The following is a 23,831-nucleotide window of genomic DNA, read 5'->3' as shown; positions in this document are numbered from 1 at the left end:
TAGCTACCTGGTTTCAGATATAGCACAGATATATTACCCACAATTATTAAAACCAAACATTTCTTTCAGTTGAATGTATTTCCGAATCGAGACTCAATGCTTTTGCAGCAGGTTTGTTAAGCCAGAAAATGTCTTCTCTGAAGGCTGATTCCTGTAATGGTACTTACTGATTCTAATCTGAACATTTTGTTGCTTTGTTCCTGGCATTATTTCTCGTTATGCCCATTTTTGCCTTTTAAAAGGTTTCCTAATGGACCTCATATACTTTCTCTATGAAAGTACCATTTGTGTTGTGATCAAATATTTTCTACCTTGTGGTTCTCCCAACAGCTTCTGGTTTATTTGGTGCTGATAAGGATTACTGGATTAAATGAATCATTGGGTTCATCCCTCGTGTAAAATAAAAATCGTCTAAAACACCAAAATAAATTACAGTGAACCAACATTGTCACATGGTTTTTTTTGCAGGTTAGTACTTCTTTTAGAGGCAACAATAGGTGAATCTTTTGTAAGGAGGGGGAATCCTTTTATCCTTTTGAGAGCTTCGTTAGTCACAGAGGCATGAGATGCTGCTACAGTGGGGCAAGGGGCAGCTGGGGGGCTTCTATAGGAGCCAGCAATGGGCAGCTAGGGCTCAGATGGTCACAGAGAGCTTCCCACGGACCAGGGTAAGGGAGCAGAGACTGCCATCATTCACAGCAGCAGAGCTGGCTGGGAGCACGGGCTGCTCTGCCAAGGACACAATGAACAGAGGGAGAGATGTGCTCTTTGTTCTGCCTGCCCCAGTTGCTCTGAGAATTTCTTTTTTTTCCCTCTGTAAAACTTCGGGTTCTGGTTTTTTTTCTAGCAGTGCCTGGGGAGGGATTGGTTTTTGTTTAGCTCCAAACTTCTGGAAAGCTTCCTGTGGGGAAAGGATCCAGACACATCATTTAAAGCTGTGGCCAATTCTGGGTTCTTTGTTTAACTCCTGTCCTTCTTAGACTAAGTGTTTTGGGGCATGCACATGTGATTTTTGTTTTTAAATGATGTTTTCCCATTGCAAATCATGGTGAGTGGTGGAACGCATGTTTGTGAAGTGAGAGAAATGATCTTTTTGACTCCTTGTGTCCCATTTGCTCTCGTACTGCTTCTCGAAGCATTTCTCTTGAAGCATCCTCACAGATCTTCGGTATTTTTAATACCAATGTGAAATTTTCCACAGTCTCTGCTACCTATGCTGAAAATGGAGATGATGTATCTGCACTCATTGATACAGGCATCCATAGCTTACAAGTATGTCTTCAGGAGTAAATAGCATTGAGTGAAACCCAAGCTTTACAGGGCAAAAGAATCTTTTGTTTGAATCTATGTTTGGGAATTTACACATTTGTATAGGAGGCAATCTTGATCAGGAAAAATAAAATACGGATTTTCTTTATCATGTTTTATCTCAGAAAATTAGCAGTTAACTTGAGCCTCTGAATGATTACCTAATTCAGGTGGAAGGAAGCTGAACGTCTCCTATCCAGCCCCCTGCTCACAGCAGGGCCAGCTATGGGGTCAGAGCAGGCTGCTCTGGTTTCTGTTGGTGCTGGATAATCATCTCCCTCTTGTGATGCTTGAAGGAGACTTCACGCTGATAATCAGCAAGTTAGCAGATCTGTAAAAGACAAAGATGGACCTTGAGAACCAAAAGCTGCCCACCTTGAATTAATAAGTGGTATGATTGTCCACCTTGAATTAAAATTAACAGCAGTTCATGCATGTTACTATCATTTCACAAAGTGTACCTTAGGCTAACAAAGTGGGAAGCTGCGGGCTTCTTAACAGCAGCTCTGCCACTCTGAAGTTTGTTCCCTCTATGCGGTCTTGCAGACTTTGCAGGAGCCCAGGATAATTTGGGCCATGATGAATAAACTGTTCCTCATGAATAAAATCTTTGTCCTTTATTCTTTTCTTGCAAGTCACAGATCTCGTAAAGCAGATGTGTTCCTGCTATTTTCTTTTTTCTGCATCACACATTCATGGGCTTCATTGCTTCATTACTGAAGTAATTTGTGACAGAAAAGCTATTACAGAGGTATAGCACCTCTGTATCTAGTGGCAGTAGTGAGCTTAGCCCTAAGGGTGTGCTGGGATGTTCATGGTACCCTCACAAGGCTTTTGCTGGAAGGGTACAAATAATTGAAAGGAGCACTGCTGGTTTTCGGTGGTCACTGATGTTAATTTACTAGTAGCTGGAGGCCAGTTTATGTGCCTTCGGTTAGAGGTGTCTGACTCAACCAGCATGGCAGAGCCTTTGGATAGACTGGGAATGCTTCAGTAAACCGACTTAAAAGCTTACAACTACAGATGCTTTTGCTATTAATTAATTTATTATTAACAGTGGCAAGACTAAATCTCCCTCTTGTAGTTTGCAGCTGATGCTGCATCTTAAGCAGCTTGGAGTGCTTTTTCTCATGACAACGTCTGGCAGTTGGTTTATTTGCTGTTGTTTTTTTCCCTTTTTCACTCTACTTTTGTCTTTGCATCTCCAGAGCAAGAATAAGTTCTGGTGTTCAGCTGAACTCGATGAAGTAAAACATGAATGTTGCTGTCTGTTTGTTCATTGTTAATTCTGTGCTCTTCTTGCAAGAGTGCCACCAACATTTTTCTTTCTCTTGCTGCTTTCTGGTTCATTTCTGCTTTGGTTTGGTTCAGTGTGTGGAATAGCATTACAACAAACAGTACTTGTCCCCTAGCAGCTAGGACAGGCTTGAAAAGCATTCTATCTTGACATTTTTCCCAGCTAATGCTGTCTAAATTTTCTCTTCTAAATATCCAAAAGACCTATATATAATATATTTTCAGCTTGCACTGACTTTACAGAGCACTTTCTCAATTGTTCTAACAAATGAAGAAGAGTCAAGAGAGATTACTAGTAGCAGGAGCATTATAAACCATTGAGGAAGGAGGGCTCCAAGTCTACTAGGAAATAAGCACAATAAATAAAAGTCCTGGTGAATAATAATTAAATTTGATCCCTCAGTGGAGGGATATGGGTGCCTGGTGAAGCAATGAGAGCATATAAAGTGCAAACTAGAAGTTGTTATTTCCCTTTTGAAAGCAACATTAGAACTGATGGATAACTGAGGCAAACACAGAAGCATAAACACTGTTTTTCATTTCACTTGGATAGAGTATGGCTGATTCAAACAGCTCATGGGAGAGAGAAGCAATGGCTCCCGTGGATCTTACAGGCCAAACCAGTATGAAATTCTCTTCTCTTACAAGATGTGGTCCGCTTGTCCTCAATTTGATTCACTAACAAATGTCACAAACCCCAGATATGTTGGGCTGGTTTTTAAGGCCTATGAAGCACAGCACACACATTTAGCAGAAACCTTTGCTCGGATTTGGTTTCTAATGGAATCACAGAAGGAAGCTGAAGAGCAGTGACACTGCGAGGCTTTGCAACAATGAATAATCAGAGATAGCACATTGTGTGCTTGTGTTGCAGATTAGTTTGTCTTTACTGTTATAACATATGCGATTTTTCAAAGTCTTGACATTCGTGGCAAGCACAGTGTAGGAGATTGTGGATGCATACGGAATTTCTGGCTGACTGACAATCAGTCTATTTTTAGGCTGGAGGGTTACAGAGTGGAGCCTAACATGCTTGGAAGAGATCTTAATTTAATTCCATCTGAAAACGAGTGATTTCTATTAGCGTGAACACAATTTGTACATGGCTCCGTGGTGCGTGTTTTCTATTAGAGCTGGTTTTGCAGAGTGGCTTAGTTTAGTGTTTGGGCATTCGTATGATACAAAAACAGTTCAGCAAATTGTGATCTTTGCCGCTGTTGCTCACAGAACGCTCTTGTGAGCTAGGTAAGTGTTTCTATTCATGTTTTATAGATGGGCAGTCAGAGGGACTGAAATAGCTCTGTAAATTTAGCTCCCAAATCCCGAGCTTCTGTGGATTTATACACCGGGAATTTGAATGCCTAAAGAAGAACTTCACAAATAGGAACACTTATATTTGTGGATCTTGGTTTGAGTCACCTGTTCAGAGTCTTACAATAAGGCTGTGATGGGCTTTCCAGGCTGCTCAAGTTTCATTCCATCCCTTGGTAGTTGTGCCTTTCTGCTGTGGCTGTTGAGTCAGCTATAAACTACCTACATTGCTTCTATGCAGATACGGTGTGTATTTCCCGCTATGAATAAATAGGTATAAACGATTTTATGCATATTGCTTTTTGTCTGTGGCTCTAAGTTGGGCAAACTTCAAGCGATAATATGTCTCTGAATAGTCTAAACGCAGTGCTTCACTGTGTGCTGTCTAGAATTGTGCTTAAAAAGAAACTTCTCTTTTTTGTTACCTGCAAATGAAGGAAGGAATCTTGAAGCTGGTGAAAGACAGTCAGATCCCTCCCTTGTAGGTACCTGCAGCCTGCTGGCAGTCTCGCTAACAGCAGCAGATGTTGTCACTGATAAACCAGCGTTACAAAAGATTTGGGAGTGAGAAGTTCATTACCTTGGACGCCCTGTTTGTGATGAGAAAAATAACTGATCTCTACTGAAGAATGGCTCTTTGTGTTTGCAGGTTTCATCCAATACAGGACATAGTGGGAAGAATTTTCCCAGCTACATAGTGAGGAGAGAATCATAGAATTACCCAGGTTGGAAAAGACCTTAAAGATCATGAAGTCCAACCACAGCCTAACCATAGTACCCTAACTCTAACAACTCTCTGCTAAATCATATCCCTGATCACCACATCCAGATGGCTCTTAAACACATCCATGGATGGCAATTCACTAACACTAACACTGCATTGATACAGAAATGGAGCCTCTTCCACTAGCATGTATAGCTGTTACATATTCTGCTATTGGCTTCTGCTAGTTGACTTCATGCAGCACGTTCCTAGGAACAGGCCATACTATTCTATTGGCTGGAATAAACAGTAACTGATTTTTATACGCTATTTTACTTAACTTTGAGATAATTTGGTATATCCAGGCATGCAGGGGTGAAATTTGGAGGCACATGAGAAGCTCATCTTTACTGAAGAATCAGGAGATGATAAAGCAGAGCACAAGCAGATCAGCAGTGAGTGTAGGCTGAAAGTATGGCCAAGTTCAAGTGGTATGGAAAGAGGGTCATAGCAGTAACCAAGTGAAACTAAATATGTATTTTATGTAACAGCAAATATATACAGAGAATCACAGAATCACAGAATGACCCGGGTTGGAAGGGACCTCAAGGATCATGTAGTTCCAACCCCCCTGCCTGGCAGGGCCACCAAACATACACCTTTACTAGATCAGGTTGCCCAGGGCCCCGTCCAACCTGGTCTTGAACACCTCCAAGGACGGGGCATCCACAACCTCCCTGGGCAGCCTGTTCCAGGGCCTAACCACTCTCCTAGTGAAGAACTTCTAACATCCTAACATCCATATACAGTATATATAGTAAGATGTGTTATGAAAATGCAGTTGCTGTCTAACTTGGAGATGATAAATGTCACTTTGAAGAATTATTGTTTGTCTGGGGTTAACATCTGGGTGATTCCATGAGTGACTGTGCCATGACTTGGACCGTCACTGAGTAATTAATCTTCAGCTTCCAGTTTCCTGCTGGGAGCTGGAAGGGAGAGAAATGTTCCAAGATAAATGCAATAAATGTAGGCTTTTTTTCATAATGGGTTCCTTCTATGCTTGCATGCAACAGTCTACAGACACTGATTCTGAAATATTTCCTTATTAGCGTACAGTAGGACTACTGTATGCCACAAGTAATCTTTACATCTAAGGCTCGTTGCTGCTGAGGCTTGGTTTGGTGCCATGCCATTCCTATTGCATCTCCTATTTCTGTGCAGTAGCTTGGATGCAGTCTTGGAAATAGCTGGGAAATTCACGTGGGAAAAATCTGCATGAAAATGGAAGTTGTCTCTCTTGTTCTCAGGAGTAACCTGTGTTAGGCTTCACCGTTGGCAAAGAAAATGGAGTTAGTGACAGGCTGGGAGTAGGAGACAGATAGATGACTTTGATCTCTAAATATGATTCTGCTGGAACACGTGACAAGCACTGTGACAGTGGCAAGGCTGATGCATCCTGTGAATGCTTTATATATGTTGCCATGCATTAATTAAAGGCTGTACAAGATGAAACAGTCGTGTGATTGTGGTGATTTAACTTAGCCTCGGGGGGGCTGAGGTGTGAGAAATGCAGACTGAAGTGAAGCAGGTCATCCAAAGGGGTGGACTAAGGGTGCGTTAAGCATCAGAGCAAAGCAGGTATTTCTATTAAGCTGTATTTTTGGTAAATGAGAGTTTTTCAGAGCGCCTGATTCCAAATGCTGCACTTTTTGAGATGTGTGCATGATCACAACATGATGCAAACCGCTCTCTTGCAAGGAGGAGAGCTGTGGATGTGGTGTGGGTCAGAGCAGCTGTGGGGCTTGCAGGCACAAGGGCAGCCAGGTGACATCAAGGGTTGTGTCCTTCCTTACTGGAGAAATGAGACCTCAGGTGAGAAACAGCGCCGTGCCATCCTCTCTGGTGAGTGCTTCTACAAAAGGCATCTTGTTTTAATACGCAGTTGGAAAGAAAATTCATCTGTGTTGCTCCAAGTGCTGGCTTCCCTGTGATAATCAAGTAGCTCAAATATTCAGGTGCTGTAACAAAATGTGACTTCTGCGGCCTTTCCTTTTGCATATTCCACCTTGCAGGATGTGGGTTGTTTATTAAGCTGCCAGCTGCCCCGTACACTGCTTCTGGCTGCACAACCACCTTCTCAGCAAATCACATCCCCTGTGCTTCACAGCTGCTGCCATCCTTAATGTGCGTGCAGAATGTCTCCTGGCTGTCTGAGCACAGATCCCAGCTGGCATCACCTCGTGGCTGAGCAAAGCTTCCCCTGGCTCCCGGTGGTGTTGTGTTGCCCTCTTTCTCTGTCTCAGGTGTTCGTATCCGGAGGCAGGGATGTGGGGGCAGCAGCACAGCTCTGGGGAATGAGACAGCTGGGAATGTGCCCTGCTCCACGGCCAGGAAGGACAGCAGCTGTGACACTTGGAGGCATGGAAGGGGTCTGAAAGGGGTGGGAAGCTGGAGGGGAGTGGTGAGTGAGAGAATGAAAACAACAGCTCGCTCTTATCTTTATCCAAAATGATACATGCCAAGTACTGAGATTATGGCGGTAACGGGTTTAATGATTGACCTCATTGTGGATTTGCCAGCAGAGAACTTGTTCTGTTGCATTTGCTCCAAGTTCTTGCATCAAACTTCATGGCCTACATCATTTTGTAGCCTTACAGAATGTTTTGATTTTGGTAGTTCTAGCTTACAGATGCTAAGGCATGATGGATAGTCAAACTGCATTTTAAAGTAATATTGTCTTACCAGTTTTTGTCAATGTTATTACATCTGTATTCCCTTAAAAATATTGCGCAGGACTTGTGTGGTACTGGAATATCAGATAGGTAGGCAAATACTGTGTAGAAAAATGGGTGCACAGATGGAAATTCCCAGCACCAGAATTAGGAGTGTTTGGAATTAAGCAGCTGTTTGATTTGTGAGCTATGACTGCTCATCTCTGTGAGAAGATATGTGAAGGATCTCCTGCCGTCACCTTTGTCTCGTAAGGCAGATTCCAAGGTCAGGGAGCTTTGCCTTTACATGTTTTGTGTTAAGTTAGTTGTTAGACTTTCTGCTTTGTGCTTGTTTTTAACTGCAACAAACTGTTAGCAGCTTTTTCTAAAATGTAAAGGTCAGGCTCGGTGCTCTTATCTGCATTGTTTACTGTTACACTCCAAGCAATTGCAGAAATATGGGTTGGTGTGACATGACAGTACACACTGTGGTTTTTCAGATGAGAGAGAACTTGAATGACCTCTCCTGGATCATCTCAGTTTAATAGGAGATTTTGGACAGGTCCAACTTCAGCTCTGAGTCTGATAAAATAAGTTTACTACTATCCCCATCCTTCCTAGTTCCACGTTCCCTTGGAGACGTGAGGGAAGAGTGAAGTGAACAGCATGTCTCCTCCATGCCAGTGAAGCAGCAGAGGCACTCCCCACACACATCATTTGTAGCTGATGTTTTTCCTTTGTACGAGAGCATTCCAGATTTGGAGGGAGCAGGAGGAGAGGTCAGAAAGTGAGAGAAAATAATATTTGAAAGGGTGTGGGTAATACCGAAATTTCAGTGTGCAGTTTTGACAAGGATGTCTGCGGCTGCATTTGTCATGTATTAATGGTGCATTTGAAGTATGGCCTGTAGCTATAAATGGAGCGATTGTTTAATTTAGCTTGGTTTGAGATTTACTTTACGAAGCTCAATTGCCACTATCTAGCAAAACATCAAAATACTTGAGGCAAGCAGGAACATCTACAGCAAATCTGCAGTAAACAGAACTAGCTATCCCAGAAATCCCAAATGCTTCTGGATGCAGCAGAGCTAACGAAGCCTTGTTTCCCATAACTTTCTGTGCCTGCCTGTGACCAGGAAGCCAGTGGGCCTGGATACCTTTCTCTGCTGGCTGAACAAACCCCTTACAGGCTCTGATCAGCCCACAGAGGAAGGCCTGATGCATGGCCTGCGCTGGGCCTGTCAGCTCTGTGCTGCCAACTCGCCTTTGTGGCAGCAAGGCCAAGCAAATGGCTTTGGAGACTGTGCCCAGCCCTTGTGTAGGAGTGTTGCTGCACCTATGTGTCAGCTCTTGTGTGGCCATCAGACCCTAAACCTTCAAGTGAAATTGAAGAAGGATGGGTTGGCCTGGTTGCTCATCACTGAAGCACGGTGATACGAGCTCTTCCTTCTGCGACCTTGGGCTCATAAGCTGTTGGTTTTGATCATTTTGTTGTATGGTTGTTTTTTTTTTTCAGCATGTTTTGAAGTACTGAGAAGACAAACTAGTGAATGGGTCACGAGGATTCATATTACATTCCAGAGTGTAGTTTTGTGATGTGTAGAGAGTACTGTGACTTTCTGAAGGCCACAAGCTCTGGCTGGTTATGTGATCAATGCTCTAAGCCAATGTACATCAGTGGTGTACGGTTTGATCAGGAATTGTGTAAATTTTTTGCCTGCCCCAAAACAACAGCGTTTTGGGGCAGGCTGGCTTACCCTGTGCACAGTCAAAGCTAAATCTAATCTGTATTTGTATTGGCTTGGACTGGATGGTTACAGAATTAAAGCTTTAGCTTTGTCACTTTGGACCTTTTTGCTTGATGTTTTTCCCTTTCAAGTTTCACAAACATGTTTTATGTTGTAACTGCATGGAGTGGACTTTTGCTGTGTAAGCGATGAAAACTTAATTACAATCGTTGGAATTAAAGCAGTTAATTTAGCTACATCTAATAACTGTTATGACCCTAGTGAAGTTATTTCTCACATTTCTCACATTCTCACGTTGGTGGAAGGAATAGGACAACCAGCCAACCCAGGCGGCAGCTTTTAGCACAAGGCTGGAACATGGGCTTGGGAAACTCCACGGCTATTCTGTCACTTCTGAAAATCAGAGTGGCATGATTCTACATAGGGGTCACATCTGCCTTCTGAAACTGTGTAGCTACACATTTAAAGTCTATGTTTTCTCCTAATGTACTGGAAGGAGCAGAGCTTGACAGAGTGTTAAACCTTTATTTATACTGAAAAAGTACCTTGTGCTGATTGGTTTACTTAACTTTCTTCTAGCAACATAACACACTATGCTGTTGTCCTTCCACTGCATGGGAAGAGCCTAAAATAACAGAAGCATTACGACAGCTCCCGAAGGGTGGCTTTGCCAAGGTCACTGTTCCTATTTTGGCTGGATTTTGTGCAAATAGAGATAGGTATGTTAGGTACCTGGCCAAATATTTTATTTAGATGAGTCCCCCAGAAGTGTAAAATCAAACAAAAATGCAACTCATGCCCCTGGTTATGTAAATACAATCAGCTGATGTGTGTTGTTAGATTGCAACTGTGGCTGGTCAGCATGTACAGAGCTCTGGAATTAATCTGTGGAGGTTATTGCTGTTTTGTAGCCAGCAAACCAAAGTCTTTGAGGGTCACAGGGATCCTGCTGTGAAGGCACAACACAAAGCTACTCAAGCTTTAGCAACTTCTTTTTGATTGTTTTGTGCAGATTTTTATGTAGTTATGGTGAAAACTTGGAATTGCTGAACAGAGCGAGACTGATAAAGATGGGGGGGGTGACTTGAGAGGAGAAAAACAAGCTCTACAGAAGGTTATTAAATATGTGCATTCAGTAATATTTGAGTCCAGGCCTTTAAGGTGCCGGTGGTTTGAATCACAAAGCATTGGGAAGTGTGAGCTTGTTTGAGTGCTTCCCTTTAGATACTTATGGGGGGGAACACTGACCTGGATGGAGACTTAGTGTGAGCTAATAGCCCTGCCTGATGAGACCTCTTGCTCTTTCTTTGCTGTTGATGATGTGGTGGGCGGAATAGTAAGCATGTCCATATGTATATAGGCACAAACACAGACACGTAGGATGGTTTTTGGCTTTTTATGTCTGTGTATAGGCACATACACACACACCTATAGGTAGACTCGTGTATGTATGCAGATTAAAAACAAACAAACCCTTTTTAGATCAATATGAACAACAGCAGCAGTAGATAAGAGCCTATGAAAAAAAAAAACAACAAAAAACTCTGATTATTAATATTTTTAGTGCTATCAGTGTTCAAAATAGTAGTGAATTAAAACATAAAATGGCAGCTTGGTTCAAGAAAAGCCCTGCTTTCTAGTGGTATATTTAGTCTTGCTTCTAACCTGTTTTCTAGTGTGAGGTGGCTGCTGGTGGTTTTTTGTTGTTGTTGCTTTTGTTGGGTTTATGGCTTTAAAGCTGAAGTTAAATGTATCAGACAATCTGTTCTGCTTGCTGCTACTTCATTATTGCAGTGTCTTCCAGACATGCCTGTCTTGTGTGCATCTGTTGAAAGATGAAGGAAGGTCGTTTTGACAAAGATCCTGTGAATTAGTCCTGAACAAATTCTAAATGAACGCCTTTGTGCCGATTAATTATATACCATGAAACATGCATTACAGGTCAGTTTGTCTTAACTGACAATGTTTATAATGCTAAACATATTGTAACTTGCTTGTGGCAGCTCTTGAACAAAGGGAGGTCTGTAATTCTGCTTGTGAGACCATTACTCACCTGACAGCAGGGACAGGTGAGAGATGGCTTCTTGAAAACCACTGGCTTTTGTACCGGAGGAGAAAATTTAGCCCTGGGTAACACTGCATTCACATACAGCCTATAATTAATGTTGTGGTAGTTAGGTACAGCTGCATGTGGTTGAGCTCTGCAAAGGTTCCTTTTATTTTCGGGTCTATGGGGTGGTTTTGGTGAGGAAATCCTGTCGTGTTGGTAGTGGTGGTGAGTATCTATTTCAAGCAGTCAGGTGAGTGATGCTTTGCTCAGCAGCTAAATAAAGAGAGGTTTGGTTTTGTTTAGGGACTCAGTAGACATGGTGGATCTGATTGATGCTCCTGGTTCTCCTCAAGGCAAGGAGCCATTTGTGCTCCTGCACTCGTTTTAATGACGATTGGCATTTTCACCTTTAGAGATGTTGGAAAGGACATCCGTCCCTTCCTCTGCAGGGTGTTGTCTAATACTTTGTCAAAACAATTAAATACTTGTAAAGCTGTAATGGGTTTGGGTTCTGTTGTTCTGGGATGATCATGTGTACATACTGTTCCTCAACACATGGCTTTGATGCTTCTTTCTATAATTAATAGTGACTGAGCTGCCTGACAGCCCTGGCTGACATGGCTGGATTTCAGGTATTTTCATTCAGTGGGGCTAAAATATCCCTGATACCTCATTTAGTTTCCTTTTGAATTGTATCACTTTGTCGTATCTGTCTTATCGACCTTACCTTATACTGTATTTAGAATAACTTGAAACTGAATCAGATGAAGATCCAGAGAAAAAGAGGAGAGAAGCCCAGGAGCCTGTGGCCAGAAGCTCATGAATGGGAGCTGCCTGGTCTGTCTTACTGCTGGGATTTTCTACAATGAATTGATGCTGATTTTAATCTTTATCTGTGTAATAAACCTTTAGGGAATCGATTATCTTTACTTTGGTCACTTGTTTTCCAAGCCTCGCCATATGTTTCATGTCATTTATTTTATTATCATTGCTAGCAGTATAAACACCTATATTTCAGTCCAGAAAGCAATCTAGTTTTCTTGCTAGCCATTTCAGGTGGCACTTGGTTGTTACTATGTGTATAGTATTGTTCTGTTATCCACGTGGACTCAATGGCCTGCCACATGGCAGCCTGTGATAATCCTTGTACATCAGCAACAAGCTTTGCCTTGGCGATGTCAGATTGTATCTCTCACTTGCACATAAGGCAAGTATGATTTTAGAACTGTAGGTTTCACTTAATGAAGCATCACATTTTGTATCTTTGCGTGTGTATTGACCTTTAAGCTATTACTGAAGACCTTTACACTTACTTGTATAGAGTGTTCAAACTTGCAGTGCTGAAGCAATAAACAAATCTAGGAAGCCAGTTGAGGTCCTTCTGGATGGCAGAATGATTCTCTGGCTTATCAGTCATTTCTCCTGTTTTGTGCCATCAGCAGATGTGCTGAGGTGCTACATTACCCAGGTCAGGGCACTCCAGGCTGGGCTGGGTGGTGGCCTGGGTGGGCCCTGGGCAGCCTGAGCTGGTGGGGAGAATCCAGCCCATGTCAGGGGTTGGGTGGTGGGCTGTGATGTCTCCTCAACTCAAGCCATTCTATGATTCTCCGAATGCAACATGGTTTAAACTATTTGTTTTAGCTACAAATATTGTCTGCTCACTTCACAGAATCACAGAATCACAGAATGACCCGGGTTGGAAGGGACCTCAAGGATCATGTAGTTCCAACCCCCCTGCCTGGCAGGGCCACCAAACATACACATTTACTAGATCAGGTTGCCCAGGGCCCCGTCCAACCTGGTCTTGAACACCTTCAAGGACGGGGCATCCACAACCTCCCTGGGCAGCCTGTTCCAGGGCCTAACCACTCTCCTAGTGAAGAAGGATCAGCTTTAACAGAGGGTGTAAACTCATACGGTTCCCTTTTCAATCAGTTATGTTTTAATGGGTATATTTGAAAATTAATAGTCTTTTCCAGAAGCAGTGAAGTTTGTGGTTCATGGTTCTGGAGAATAAATATTAAAGTCAGGATGAAGGTGTATTTACATGTGCAAATGATGCAATACCCACTTGAAATTATTGAGAAATTATAATCTAATTGAAGATTGCTGACTCAGTGGAGGAATGTTTTTAATTAAAACACCTTTTGTTTTTTTTCCCCCTTTCAGGTATTGCTTTGTTTTTGCTTTGGGATACCTCACTGTGTGCCAAATTACTAGAGTCTATATCTTTGATTATGGACAGTATTCTGCTGATTTTTCTGGGTAAGGAGAAAAAAAAAGTCTCTCCGTTTTAACTTCCTATGTGATGCTGCACCTTTTTTGTTTCTTTTTCCCTTTCCCACCCATGGCAATATGATGAATTCTGAACTGTATCTTACACGCACATGTATATGTCTGTAATCTGATGCCACATTGTGAGTTAAATCTGAATGTTTTGAGGGATTTAGCTCTTTTGGGTTTTATGTTAGGTGTTCCAGAAAGAAAAGGCCAAGGAGAGAGGCTCCAATGTGTTTAAGTAGTCACAGCACCCTTAGAACTAGAAAGCTATGCCTGTATATGTTCTCATTTTACATAAGGACCTTAATGTATATTTGGTTGGAGCCATACATGTGTGCAAGTCAGTTTAAAAACAGCAACAACAAAAGCATTAAATACCTCTCAGGAACAGTGGGAATGGCACTGGTGTTTGTAGTTCAGTATTACTGTACTGTGCAGCAGGGCTGTGTTTGCCTCATCACTTCTCAGTATTCATTGGTAAGAGCCCCAAAACTACTTTGTAGGCTGAAGCCTGTAGCTTTTATGGTTAAGTTCATCCTTCTTGTTCTCATCAGAGGAGATCTAACCAATGCAGACAGCAGAGCCTGGAGGGCATTTCAGCTGACCCACCACTGAGTGTCTACCTGGATGTGAACTGGATCACTTGCCCCTGACTGTCTTGTCTAGATCTCTGCTGATTATAATGAAGGACTGTAAGAAAGATATATGCCTACAGTTGCACAAAGCTAGATTTACAGATGCTGAACTGAATTTCACCGTTAAGAGTGGAATCATGATCCAAATGCTGTCCTTTACAGATCACTTAAGGGCCAAACAGTACAGCCTTACATCAGCCAGAGCTCTGAGCTCACTGGGGAAGCAGTGTAATTGTATTTGCCTGTTACTGATCTAAAACTATTAATAGTAGCCTGAGCACACCATTGCTCAGATGTGACTGTATTGCTCTGATAGCAGCTGTCTTTGATGTTAGCTCCGATTTCTGCCAGGTCTAAACGTGTCCAGAGATTCATGGTCTCTGCTCTGGATAGAGCTGCTCTGTTCAAACTACCCTTTCATACTTGGGAGCTTGGTGTACGCGTATTGTATTAAATCTCTGGCATCAACTGCATCTGCTCCCTTGAGACTTGAGACAGGAGTTGTTTCCAAAACAGGAGGAGAACTGCATGCTGCAATTCGAACTGAAAGAGACTATTTTCTTTCCCTCGGTTTTCTCTAGTTCCAGAGAAAGAGGTTGAACTCAAAATTAACAAAAATCCCCCAACCAGCTGGTGAATCCCAGCACCAGCAGTTCTTTCTTGGTACCAAAGAAGCTGGCACAGCTTCATATAGAATTTGGACATTTCTCATAACCCATCTTGCCCATCTGAAGTGTCCAAGCCCAGAGAATCTGCCAATAAAATTTGACCTCAAGCTGGAGGTGCCGTTGTGATTCTGGCTTCAGTTCTACCAGACCCCAGCTGCCTGCAAGCCTTCCACAGCTTCCTTGCCCTTCTGCCAGTGCCTACAAGGGAAATGAAAACTGATATGAAGCCACACTGCTCCAGAAGGGACTCTTCCTCTTTTAGTCTCTAGATTGTTGCTCCTCAGCCACATCTCTGAAGGTACTGGAAGAGCCATTTCAGAAAGAAAAAATATCAGTATCTGCTATAATAACAGTGACACGTGTCAGCTAGAATTAATGTAAGGTCTGTCTGAGCTTCTCCTGGGCTCCATTCCTTGGTCAGACAGGATCCATACATTCACATGTTCATTTACAGAAGGAAAACCTGTTCTGTTCAGAATCAGATAGAGTTCTGTGACAGTACCACGCCATTCTTCAGCTCAGACGCTGAAAAGAGATAGAAGAGATATTCCACAGTGTCCATTCTCATTTAGTTTTTTTCCCTTGTTGATCCTCCCCTGTCACTCTAGCCTTGGTAACAGGATTTTTTTGGGCACTGGTAATACAGGGGGATGCTTTTTCCCTGATTGCATTTGAGAACTGAAAATATATCGTGCTTTGAAATAACCTGAAACCTAAAAAAACACCATTTGGCAGGCAGAACCAGCTGGGAAAATACCTGTCAGTATTTTCATCAAGGAGGACTTGATGGCTACGGGGTGATCCTTTTTCTCTGTTTTTGTTGTTGTGTCTCCAGCTCACACACTACCAGGAAAATAAGATATTTTTAAGAACTGGTTTCTGAATTCTGGTTACACTCCTTTTATGCTTTTTTCTTCCCTACCCCTGTTGGGGGCTAGAAGTACCGGGATTTACATCAGCTGAAAGCTTTGGTACAGTGGAGATGGTACTGGTTCTTAGTAAACTTTTCTGTTTTCCCATGCAGTTAAAGCTGAGTTACTTACCCAGTGGAGAATCTCTCCTGGACAGTTTAAGGTCCCATAAGGTGTAGGAAATTCAACACGAACTGAACTCCATTGGAGACAGCGTAATTATGCTAGGTTTCACTTTTATCACTTATGTTGACTTGAAGCACATAGTAATTGTAGATGGAAAAATTAAGCATAGGACCAGCTCTTAGTAGAAATAGTGAAAATGCTCAGGGTATCTAAATAAGTAATGGCGCTGTTCAACTTTGGAATCCTTACTGTCCTTGGTTTACTGCTGCTGTAATTCATAATGCATATAGTTGCTCTTACTGCCCTTTTTTCCTTCCTCTTCCCTCTGAAGGAGGAGAAAATAAACAGTGCTATCAGAAAGTAAATGTGGAATACTGGCTGTGTTTGTGGAACCTAATGCGGCAATAAAAGGCATGGTTTATCAAGTACTATATCTAAGGAGTAAATTATTTTCATAGCTTGAAAACAGTGTATTGTTTTGAGCTCCATAAACATATGTAGCATTGGAAGTCTTCCACTAGAGAGTCATTAACCTGGCTGTTAGTATAACATTTTCCTTGGTATTTACTTGTCAAAGAAAACCTGATTTATTTTCTAAACTGTTCTTTCTTCCTTTCCTCTAACAGTCCAATGATGATAATTACACAGAAGATCACTAGTTTGGCATTCGAGATCCGCGATGGTAAGACTTCTTTACGCTGTCTTCAATTTTCCTGTTGTGCAGGATACTAAGCATATGGCGTACCCCTTAACTCCTATAATAGCAGAATTAGGGTGTAATGATAAACAACATCAATACTATGTGTGTACAGGCTTCAGTGCTGTTGTTGATTTTTTGTGTTCTGGTAAGCCTGGAGGAGCCCGCAGGCTGTAACGTTCACAGATATGAAAAGCCTGGGAAACACTTCTTGTGTGAATTCCTGAATGAATGAAAATGAATGAACAACGCCAGACATATCTCGCTGATGTCAAGCTTCAGAGAAAACGTATTTAGAAGTATTAGTTTTGCAAGCTGTAATCGGTTAAAGTACAGAATAGCAGATCAGAGGAAACGCCTTATTCTACTTAGAATCGTAGAATCACAGAATCGTTGAGGTTGGAAAGGACCTTCAAGATCATCAAGTCCAACCACAACCCAAACATACTGCCCTAACTAACAGCGGGCCGCTGAATCACATCCCTGAGCACCACATCCAAAGGGTTGTTAAACGCCTTAAGGGATGGTGACTCAGCCACCTCCTTGGGGAGCCCATTCCAGTGCTTAACTACCCTTTCTGTAAAGTGTTTCCTGATAACCAACCTAAACTTACCCTGGCACAACTTGAGGCCATTTCCCCTCGTCCTGTCACCTGTCTCCAGTGAGAAGAGACCAACCCCGTTCTCACTGTAAGAACCTTTTAGATACTGGAAAGGTGAATAGGTTTCCCCTCAGCCTTCTTTTCCCCAGGCTAAACAGCCCCAGGTCCTTTAGTGTCTCCTTGTAGGGCATATTCTCCAAGCCCTTCACAAGCCTTGTTGCCCTTCTTTGGACCTGCTCCAGCATCTCATACTTTATGTACTGAGGTGCCCTTAAGTTAATACAGACTATCAGCAAATCCAGATTATTTTAGGTCTGAATTTGTTTGAGAAAAGTTAAATTCTGACTATCATTAAATTTATTTCCCTACTGACACCACATCAAAGATCCTCTAGAGTCTCTGTCAGCTTGTGGGGATATGGTGCAAAGCTCTTTCTCTGGTTACATTTGCTGTTATCGGAGTTCTTGAGTTGGATGGTCACAGCTGCTAAAAGCACAGTGGCAGCACGATGATGCTGGTGTAAATTCAGGAGCATCTTTGAGTCTTATCTCAGGAGATGATTAAAAACAAATGTACAAGGGAGACTGAGGTTGTATTAAATCAATGATTTTTTAAGCATAGACAGCCTGCAAGCGATCTGTCAAGAGAAAACAATGAAAGGAAGCCTGCTGCCAATGGGCTTTTGTTCACTATACAAAGATCCTTGCTTCCACTAGAGAATATTGTAAGAGATGTACGGTTTAAGGAAAAGATAATGTTGGAAATCACTGTACAGATCAATTAATGGCACTCAGAGCCTTTAGCCACCTCAGCTTGGCTGTATTCATCACCAATTACTTTCTGTGTTTTTTTTCTCCTGTCCTTGATTTCTACCAGTACATCTAAGGGAAGGTAATGAAAATGAAAAATCAGAGGTGTTGCTGCATTGAAGGTCTTAGTATATCAAGGCTCTGGCTGTGGTCAGGTTGGTTTTGTGGTAAAGGCAAGTCTGCACTTGATCTTTTCCTGGCAGCCTATTCACTGCGTTCAGCTGGTTTCAGTATTACATTGGAAGATCCTGGAAAGAATTGGGTGTAAGGGCACTCACTCGCAGAGCATAATAAAGAGTCTGTCTGCTCTTAGTGAATATCCTTGATCCCAAATTGAACGGCACTACTTCTGTAAATAAATGGTTCTGGAACTGTTACAACTCTGTGCACTTACTGCGGACTATACAACAGGAAAATTCTATTCAATCTTTATAGGAATAACGTAGGTTTGCTTTGCAATGCTAGCTTTCCAGAAGGTTGCATGGGTCACACATTTACACCTACATACATTTGTCTGTGCCTTTTTGTTTCGAAGTTAAGCTTAATTCTTGGCTTCTTCCAGTTTCCTGCTACTTAAATGAACACTGACAAAAATGAATAGTCGATATGTTATATTTTGTATTTATTGCTGACTATCACACATATTTTAAAGGCAGAAAAGTTTTTACATGGCTCAGAGTCTGCTGTTTCCATATCCATTCTTTATGGGAAGATTTGGGTTTATTTGTGTAATGTTAGGCTGCTGGCAGAGTTAAGGGGATAAAAAAAGGAACTTTTTGTACTTCAAATTCTATTTGAAGTACCTTTGTCATCGAATTTAAACCGGCATGTTTTGGAGAAGGAAAGGTTCTGAGTGGACCGACCCGCTTGCTTTCCAAACTCCTCCTCAGAGGAGCTACAGTGCAGCAGGACCCAGTCTTAGACCCAGCCTAGCAATGGAAGGCCAGCTTGGGCTGGAGGATGCCATCACACACACAGAGCTCCCCCTGTTTTGCTGACAACCCACATAACCACAGATGAGCATCACTCATTTTTCTGCAGTTCTGCAGGAGCTGGGAGATCTTTACAGGAAGGAAGGACCCGTATCAACATCTAATCTCACTAATCTGTGCGTGCTTTGACAGCTTGTTTTTAACTCCAGTGCTTAATGAGTCTTAAACAAAGAGTCTTTGCAAATGTTTAAGTTCATAACCCAAGGAAGTTCTGGAGCTCACAATGTATTTATTTTTAAAGCACCAAGAGATTCAGTCACCAAAATCAGGGAATATTAGGCTCGATATTTGCTATTTAAATAGGCAAACGTTCACGGCTTCTTCCAACCTCATTTCTCTTCTCTAACTTAAACTAAAGAAACACAAAAGCCATAAACAGTCACTTCTTATATATAAGTCATGTAGAAAGGCAGATGTAATTCTTCCAAATGTCCTCTGTATTGCTGTGTTGCATTTGTCCAGAAAACTGGCTAGACACAGGTAAGAACCAGAGCCATAACACTTTTCTATCAGCTTCTTGGTTCCTAGAGGCACATCTCTCACATGCTTTATAACCACTGGAACATACACTTTCCTGTTCCTTTAGACACCCTTCTGCCATCACTCATGCTTTGGTTTTCATCTCTGTATCTGCTAATGCTTAAATGCACTGTTCCAGGAACACAGCTTGCTTTTCTCTAATTATTATGTCCTGATGGATCTGGCGCCCTCCGTTTTTAAAAGCAATAGAGCAGACGTTGATACTGATCTGTTACAGCACCGCATTTACTGTGAGAGCTAAAAGGAGACAGAAGTGCACTGAATATGCAACGCTTAATTTTGTTTGGATTCTTTTAAGCTCTGCCTTTTCTTTTTCAATCATGCATCAGGAAATACAGTTATATGCTCTTCTTACAGAAGTATTTTGAGCCTCCCCTCATTTATTTTGCTCCAGCAGACACATATGAGGACAATAGAGGGATTGTTTGATGCTGTTTCTCCTCATATTGCAGTTGTACTGCTGGATAGTGTTGTAAGATTTACAGATTGGCTATTAAAGCATATTTTCCTCCCAAAAATGTGGAAGCATATTCTTTGTCCCATGTGGTCCCTGAGGAGATGATATCTTAATGGGTAGATGAAACACACAGGGAAAAGAGATAAGGAAAAAGAAAAGTAATATTGGAGGAACTTACATGTTACTATGTTAGTTGCAATGGTCTTAATTATCTTTTTCTACCACCTTCTTACAGTTGAAGCAGTTGTGCCGTACACTAGGGATGGTTGTTAACCAAAGTAATTTGAAAGAAAAAAAGGCAAATTTCATGTTGATTCTCAGCTAATGAGCAGTCCAGCCCCAATGGCAGAACCTGGCTTTATTAGCTGTGCTCATATAACGTATGAAAGTATAACGCTCATATAACGCTGCTGAAAGTACAGAGGAATGTTTTACGTTTAGATTGATGCAAACATTCCATCTTTATTTTCAGTTGACTTGACACTTCACCATCTCCTTTTCTCAAAGGCAAATGCTTCCCGTATTCAGCAGGAATGGTGTGGCGGGATGGATTTGTTTGTTGTTTTGGTTGGCTAGATTTAATTGCAGCTCTTCTCAAACCTTGGAGTTTCTCTCTGTCAATTGTCCCTTGGTCTCTTTTTTGTACATCTTTTTTTCCAGTACTCCCTCTTGTGTTAGTGACAACACAGCTGTATTCATTGTATTTCTCAGCTCTTAAGACTTGTGTTGTTTGGGGCCTATGTTTGATTGTATCAAAACTTCTGATTTTTCTTGCCTTTTTTTTTTTTTTTTTTTTTTTTTTTTTGGTGTGTGTGCGATTTCTCTGCTATTTAACTTAGCTGACACCTGTGTCTGTTTGCTGCCATTGTGCTGGTAACACCTGCAGCTGATATGGAATGTCTGCGTCTTCTTCAGGCCTTCAGATATTTCAGTAACAGCGTGCATTTAATCTCAGGTGATCCATTTCTGAAGCAAAGTAAATCCTGCTGTGGTTTCAACAGGGCTTGTAATGCCATCTTCATGTTTAAGTATTATTAGTTAATATAACATCATATTTAAGCATTATAGATGAGTTACTTCATAGCAAGTTTTTCATGCAAATGTAAAAGTGGATATATTTGAGCGGATTAACTACTAAGCTGGGTTAATACTGAGATATAATGATAAATATTGTGCTATTGTAGTGAGAATGCCTGATAGTTGCCATAATAAAGCCTGTAGGGGAGGATATCGGTATATACCCAAAGAAGATGATTTACCTTTATGGTGATCTCCTGAGGAGGAATGAACAGATGCAACTTCCTCGTGATCTAGATCAATGGAGATAATTTTTGTTAGCAGCCATCTACAAAATTCTTGTACACAGAAGGAATGCAGCCTTATTTCTTACTTTACAGATAAGAAAACTGAGTTATAGTTGCTGAACGGCCAGATAATTTCACCTCTCTAACAGATGTTCGATAAAACCCATTTTCTCCAATCCCCATGGTGTGATTTGGTAGCAACTAGAAGATGCAACCCCTGCAGAAGTGTGCTGCTATAGAACAGGAGAAAACATTTCTCATATTCCCTAGAGGAAAGTTAGAAAAATTCATATATTCCCTACCAGTACTGATGAAATGAGGTTTCTTTATCTCCAGCATGTAGCAGGTAGGGAACAGCTGTGATCTGGGGCCTCTGACCCCATGGGCAAATACACTGCCTCAAAAGCACTGAATGCATTTATCTTGCTTTAGATAAGGTTGGACTTGATGATTTTTCCAAGAAACTTCTGCTGTAGTACTGAGAAGAAGGGGCAGTGTAATGGTGGGGAAGAGAAAATGCCTGCAAAAGGCAAGAGCATTGCTTTGTCCTTCAGTTTCTTTCCTTGGGTCTGATTGAAGGAGGGTGACTTTCCATTGTGGAGATCAGGAATAAAGAAGGTATCTTTTCAGGTTGTAGGAGATACCTATTTGCTGTATCTATCTCAACTTGAAAGATGAATGCAGTTTTTAAGGCCAAAGTGTCTGTATGTCATAGTTCCTGGAATGAAATGAAGACAACAGGGCTATCTTCCCTTCAGATAAGAAGTATTTCCATGAGTCATAGAATTGAATGAGATTTGATACTACGTTCCCCATCTTTATTATATTATTATTATTATTATTATTATTATTATTATTATTATTATTATTATTATTATTATTATTATTATTCCTCAAACTTGCTCCATTTGAAACTTCCTTATGCTTAGATCAGATCTAAGGGCTCATTTCCATGGATTTAATGGCATCCCGGGGCAGGCTTTGAAGGCAATCTTTCTGTGAGTGAAGGAGGATCCTTTCCTTCTATATAGTATGATTTTATATAGTTTGTTATATTTCTACACAATGCATTGTGATTTCATATCTGTGTTACTTCTACACTTTCATTAAACTTGGATGGAGATTGGCTTTTGGGTTTAGAAACTGCTAGGAGGGGATATAATTGAAGTGGGATTCCATAAGCTTAATTTCCCTTAGGAAGCTATGATTTATAAAATAAGTGAATGCTTGCAGTCACTAAGGAAACTTGCTGATGTGCAGCAGAGGATGGATGCTCATGCTGGTGTCTGAGCTAGAGGCAGACCTGCAGCAAGAGCTGAAGCAGCCATTTTGGCAGGCACTGCTGGCTGCTCTAATCCAGCCCCATCTGAAGGAAGGAGCTCAGCTGCTGAATGTAGCCTTGGCCTGTCCCTGTGTGCTGGCAGGGCTCCGGGTTCTGGGCAGGGACTCTTGCCTGTTGTGCCTGCTTCTCTGGACCTTGTTTATAGTCCTTACTTGCAGCACAGAGGTACTTCTTTTTAAAGGTCTGCACTGGGTTTTGAGTAGCATAAATCTGTCTTAAGCTGCGTTCATATTACATATCAGAGATGTATGACCCTGGGTTACTGCTGTGTTAATGGGGCTTGGATTTTAACTTCCCAGACTGAAACCAGCAGACTTCGAAATCTGAAGAAATGTAAGGGAACTGTATTTTTCACCACTTATTACAAGCCTTCTTAATGCTCTCCTGAAATCCACGTGGTTTCAGGTTTGGGCACTGTTGGATATAACTGAGGAAATGTAAGTTTGTGATTTTGTCAACAGCAAGAAATGATTGATCCAACTCCAGTGAAAATATTATGTGACATAATACCTCTGAAGTTACTTGAGGACATAAAGAAAAAGATGATACTGCAGCATGAGGGTTGCTCTACTGATTAAAGCCGGTAGTAATGTAATACATGTTATTTAAGCTTTATTTTCCCTTTTCTCTGTGCTCTTTTCTAGGTATGTTTCGAAAAAATGAAGATTTGACACCATCCCAGAGGTGCTTGGCTGTCAGGTAGGCTGTCAGTGACATGAGAGTCTAGTTTTGGTGGCAGGAAGAAGCTGATGGTTCGTGTGCTTTATTAACGCTGTGCAGAAATGCTGCAGCTCCTGTTCAAGAGCATTTACAAACTTGGCCAAAAGAGGTCCAAGCATTTTATGTTTGTAACCTGACTACACCCATCTATTCTCCTGCAAAATATCACTTCAAATTGAATGTTTTTCAAGTGTAAAAAGTAAGTTCTATGCGTCACATGCAGATTACATCCAGACAGGAGACTAGTTAACATTTAGTACACATATAAAGTAGTTGGCTAAGGAACATACTTGTCTAATTTCTGTTTTTCAGCACTTAACTTACCTTTTTTCCTTTGTTTATTCACGAGACTTGCTAATAATATGTTATCCTGGGCTAAACAGTCTTGACTTGAGACATTTCCCTTAATTTAGGTTATTGCCAGTTAACACAAACCATTGGTTACTGACTCAGCTAATGAGGAAAAATAGAAAACACAAACAATTGGACAAACACTTTAGGGAAACACCCTCCCACCTTCTTTCCCAGGCTCAGCTTCAGTCAAACACCTCTTCAGGTCGAGGAGAATGTCACAAGAGTTACAGACATCATTCTGACAGTGCTCAGTTGGGATTGGAAAG

The 23,831-nt window shown here is 41.5% G+C and overlaps 1 protein-coding gene across 1 annotated transcript in view; it reads left to right on the top strand.

Moving 5' to 3' along the window:
* Positions 1-23,831, top strand: part of MBOAT2 (membrane bound glycerophospholipid O-acyltransferase 2) — a 73,070-nt gene that overhangs the window by 32,642 nt on the left and 16,597 nt on the right. The window contains exons 4-6 of the mRNA XM_015859410.3: positions 13,299-13,394; positions 16,376-16,431; positions 23,136-23,190. Of these exons, the coding sequence (XP_015714896.1) occupies positions 13,299-13,394; positions 16,376-16,431; positions 23,136-23,190 (207 nt within the window). The remainder of the gene's footprint in view (positions 1-13,298; positions 13,395-16,375; positions 16,432-23,135; positions 23,191-23,831) is intronic.

The sequence above is a fragment of the Coturnix japonica genome, chromosome 3, assembly GCF_054131305.1.
Source record: "Coturnix japonica strain WE chromosome 3, WE-NBRP24, whole genome shotgun sequence".
NCBI classification, from domain to species: Eukaryota; Metazoa; Chordata; class Aves; order Galliformes; family Phasianidae; genus Coturnix; species Coturnix japonica.
Note: the sequence above shows the minus strand (reverse complement) of the source record. Positions and strands in the feature narration are given on the sequence as shown.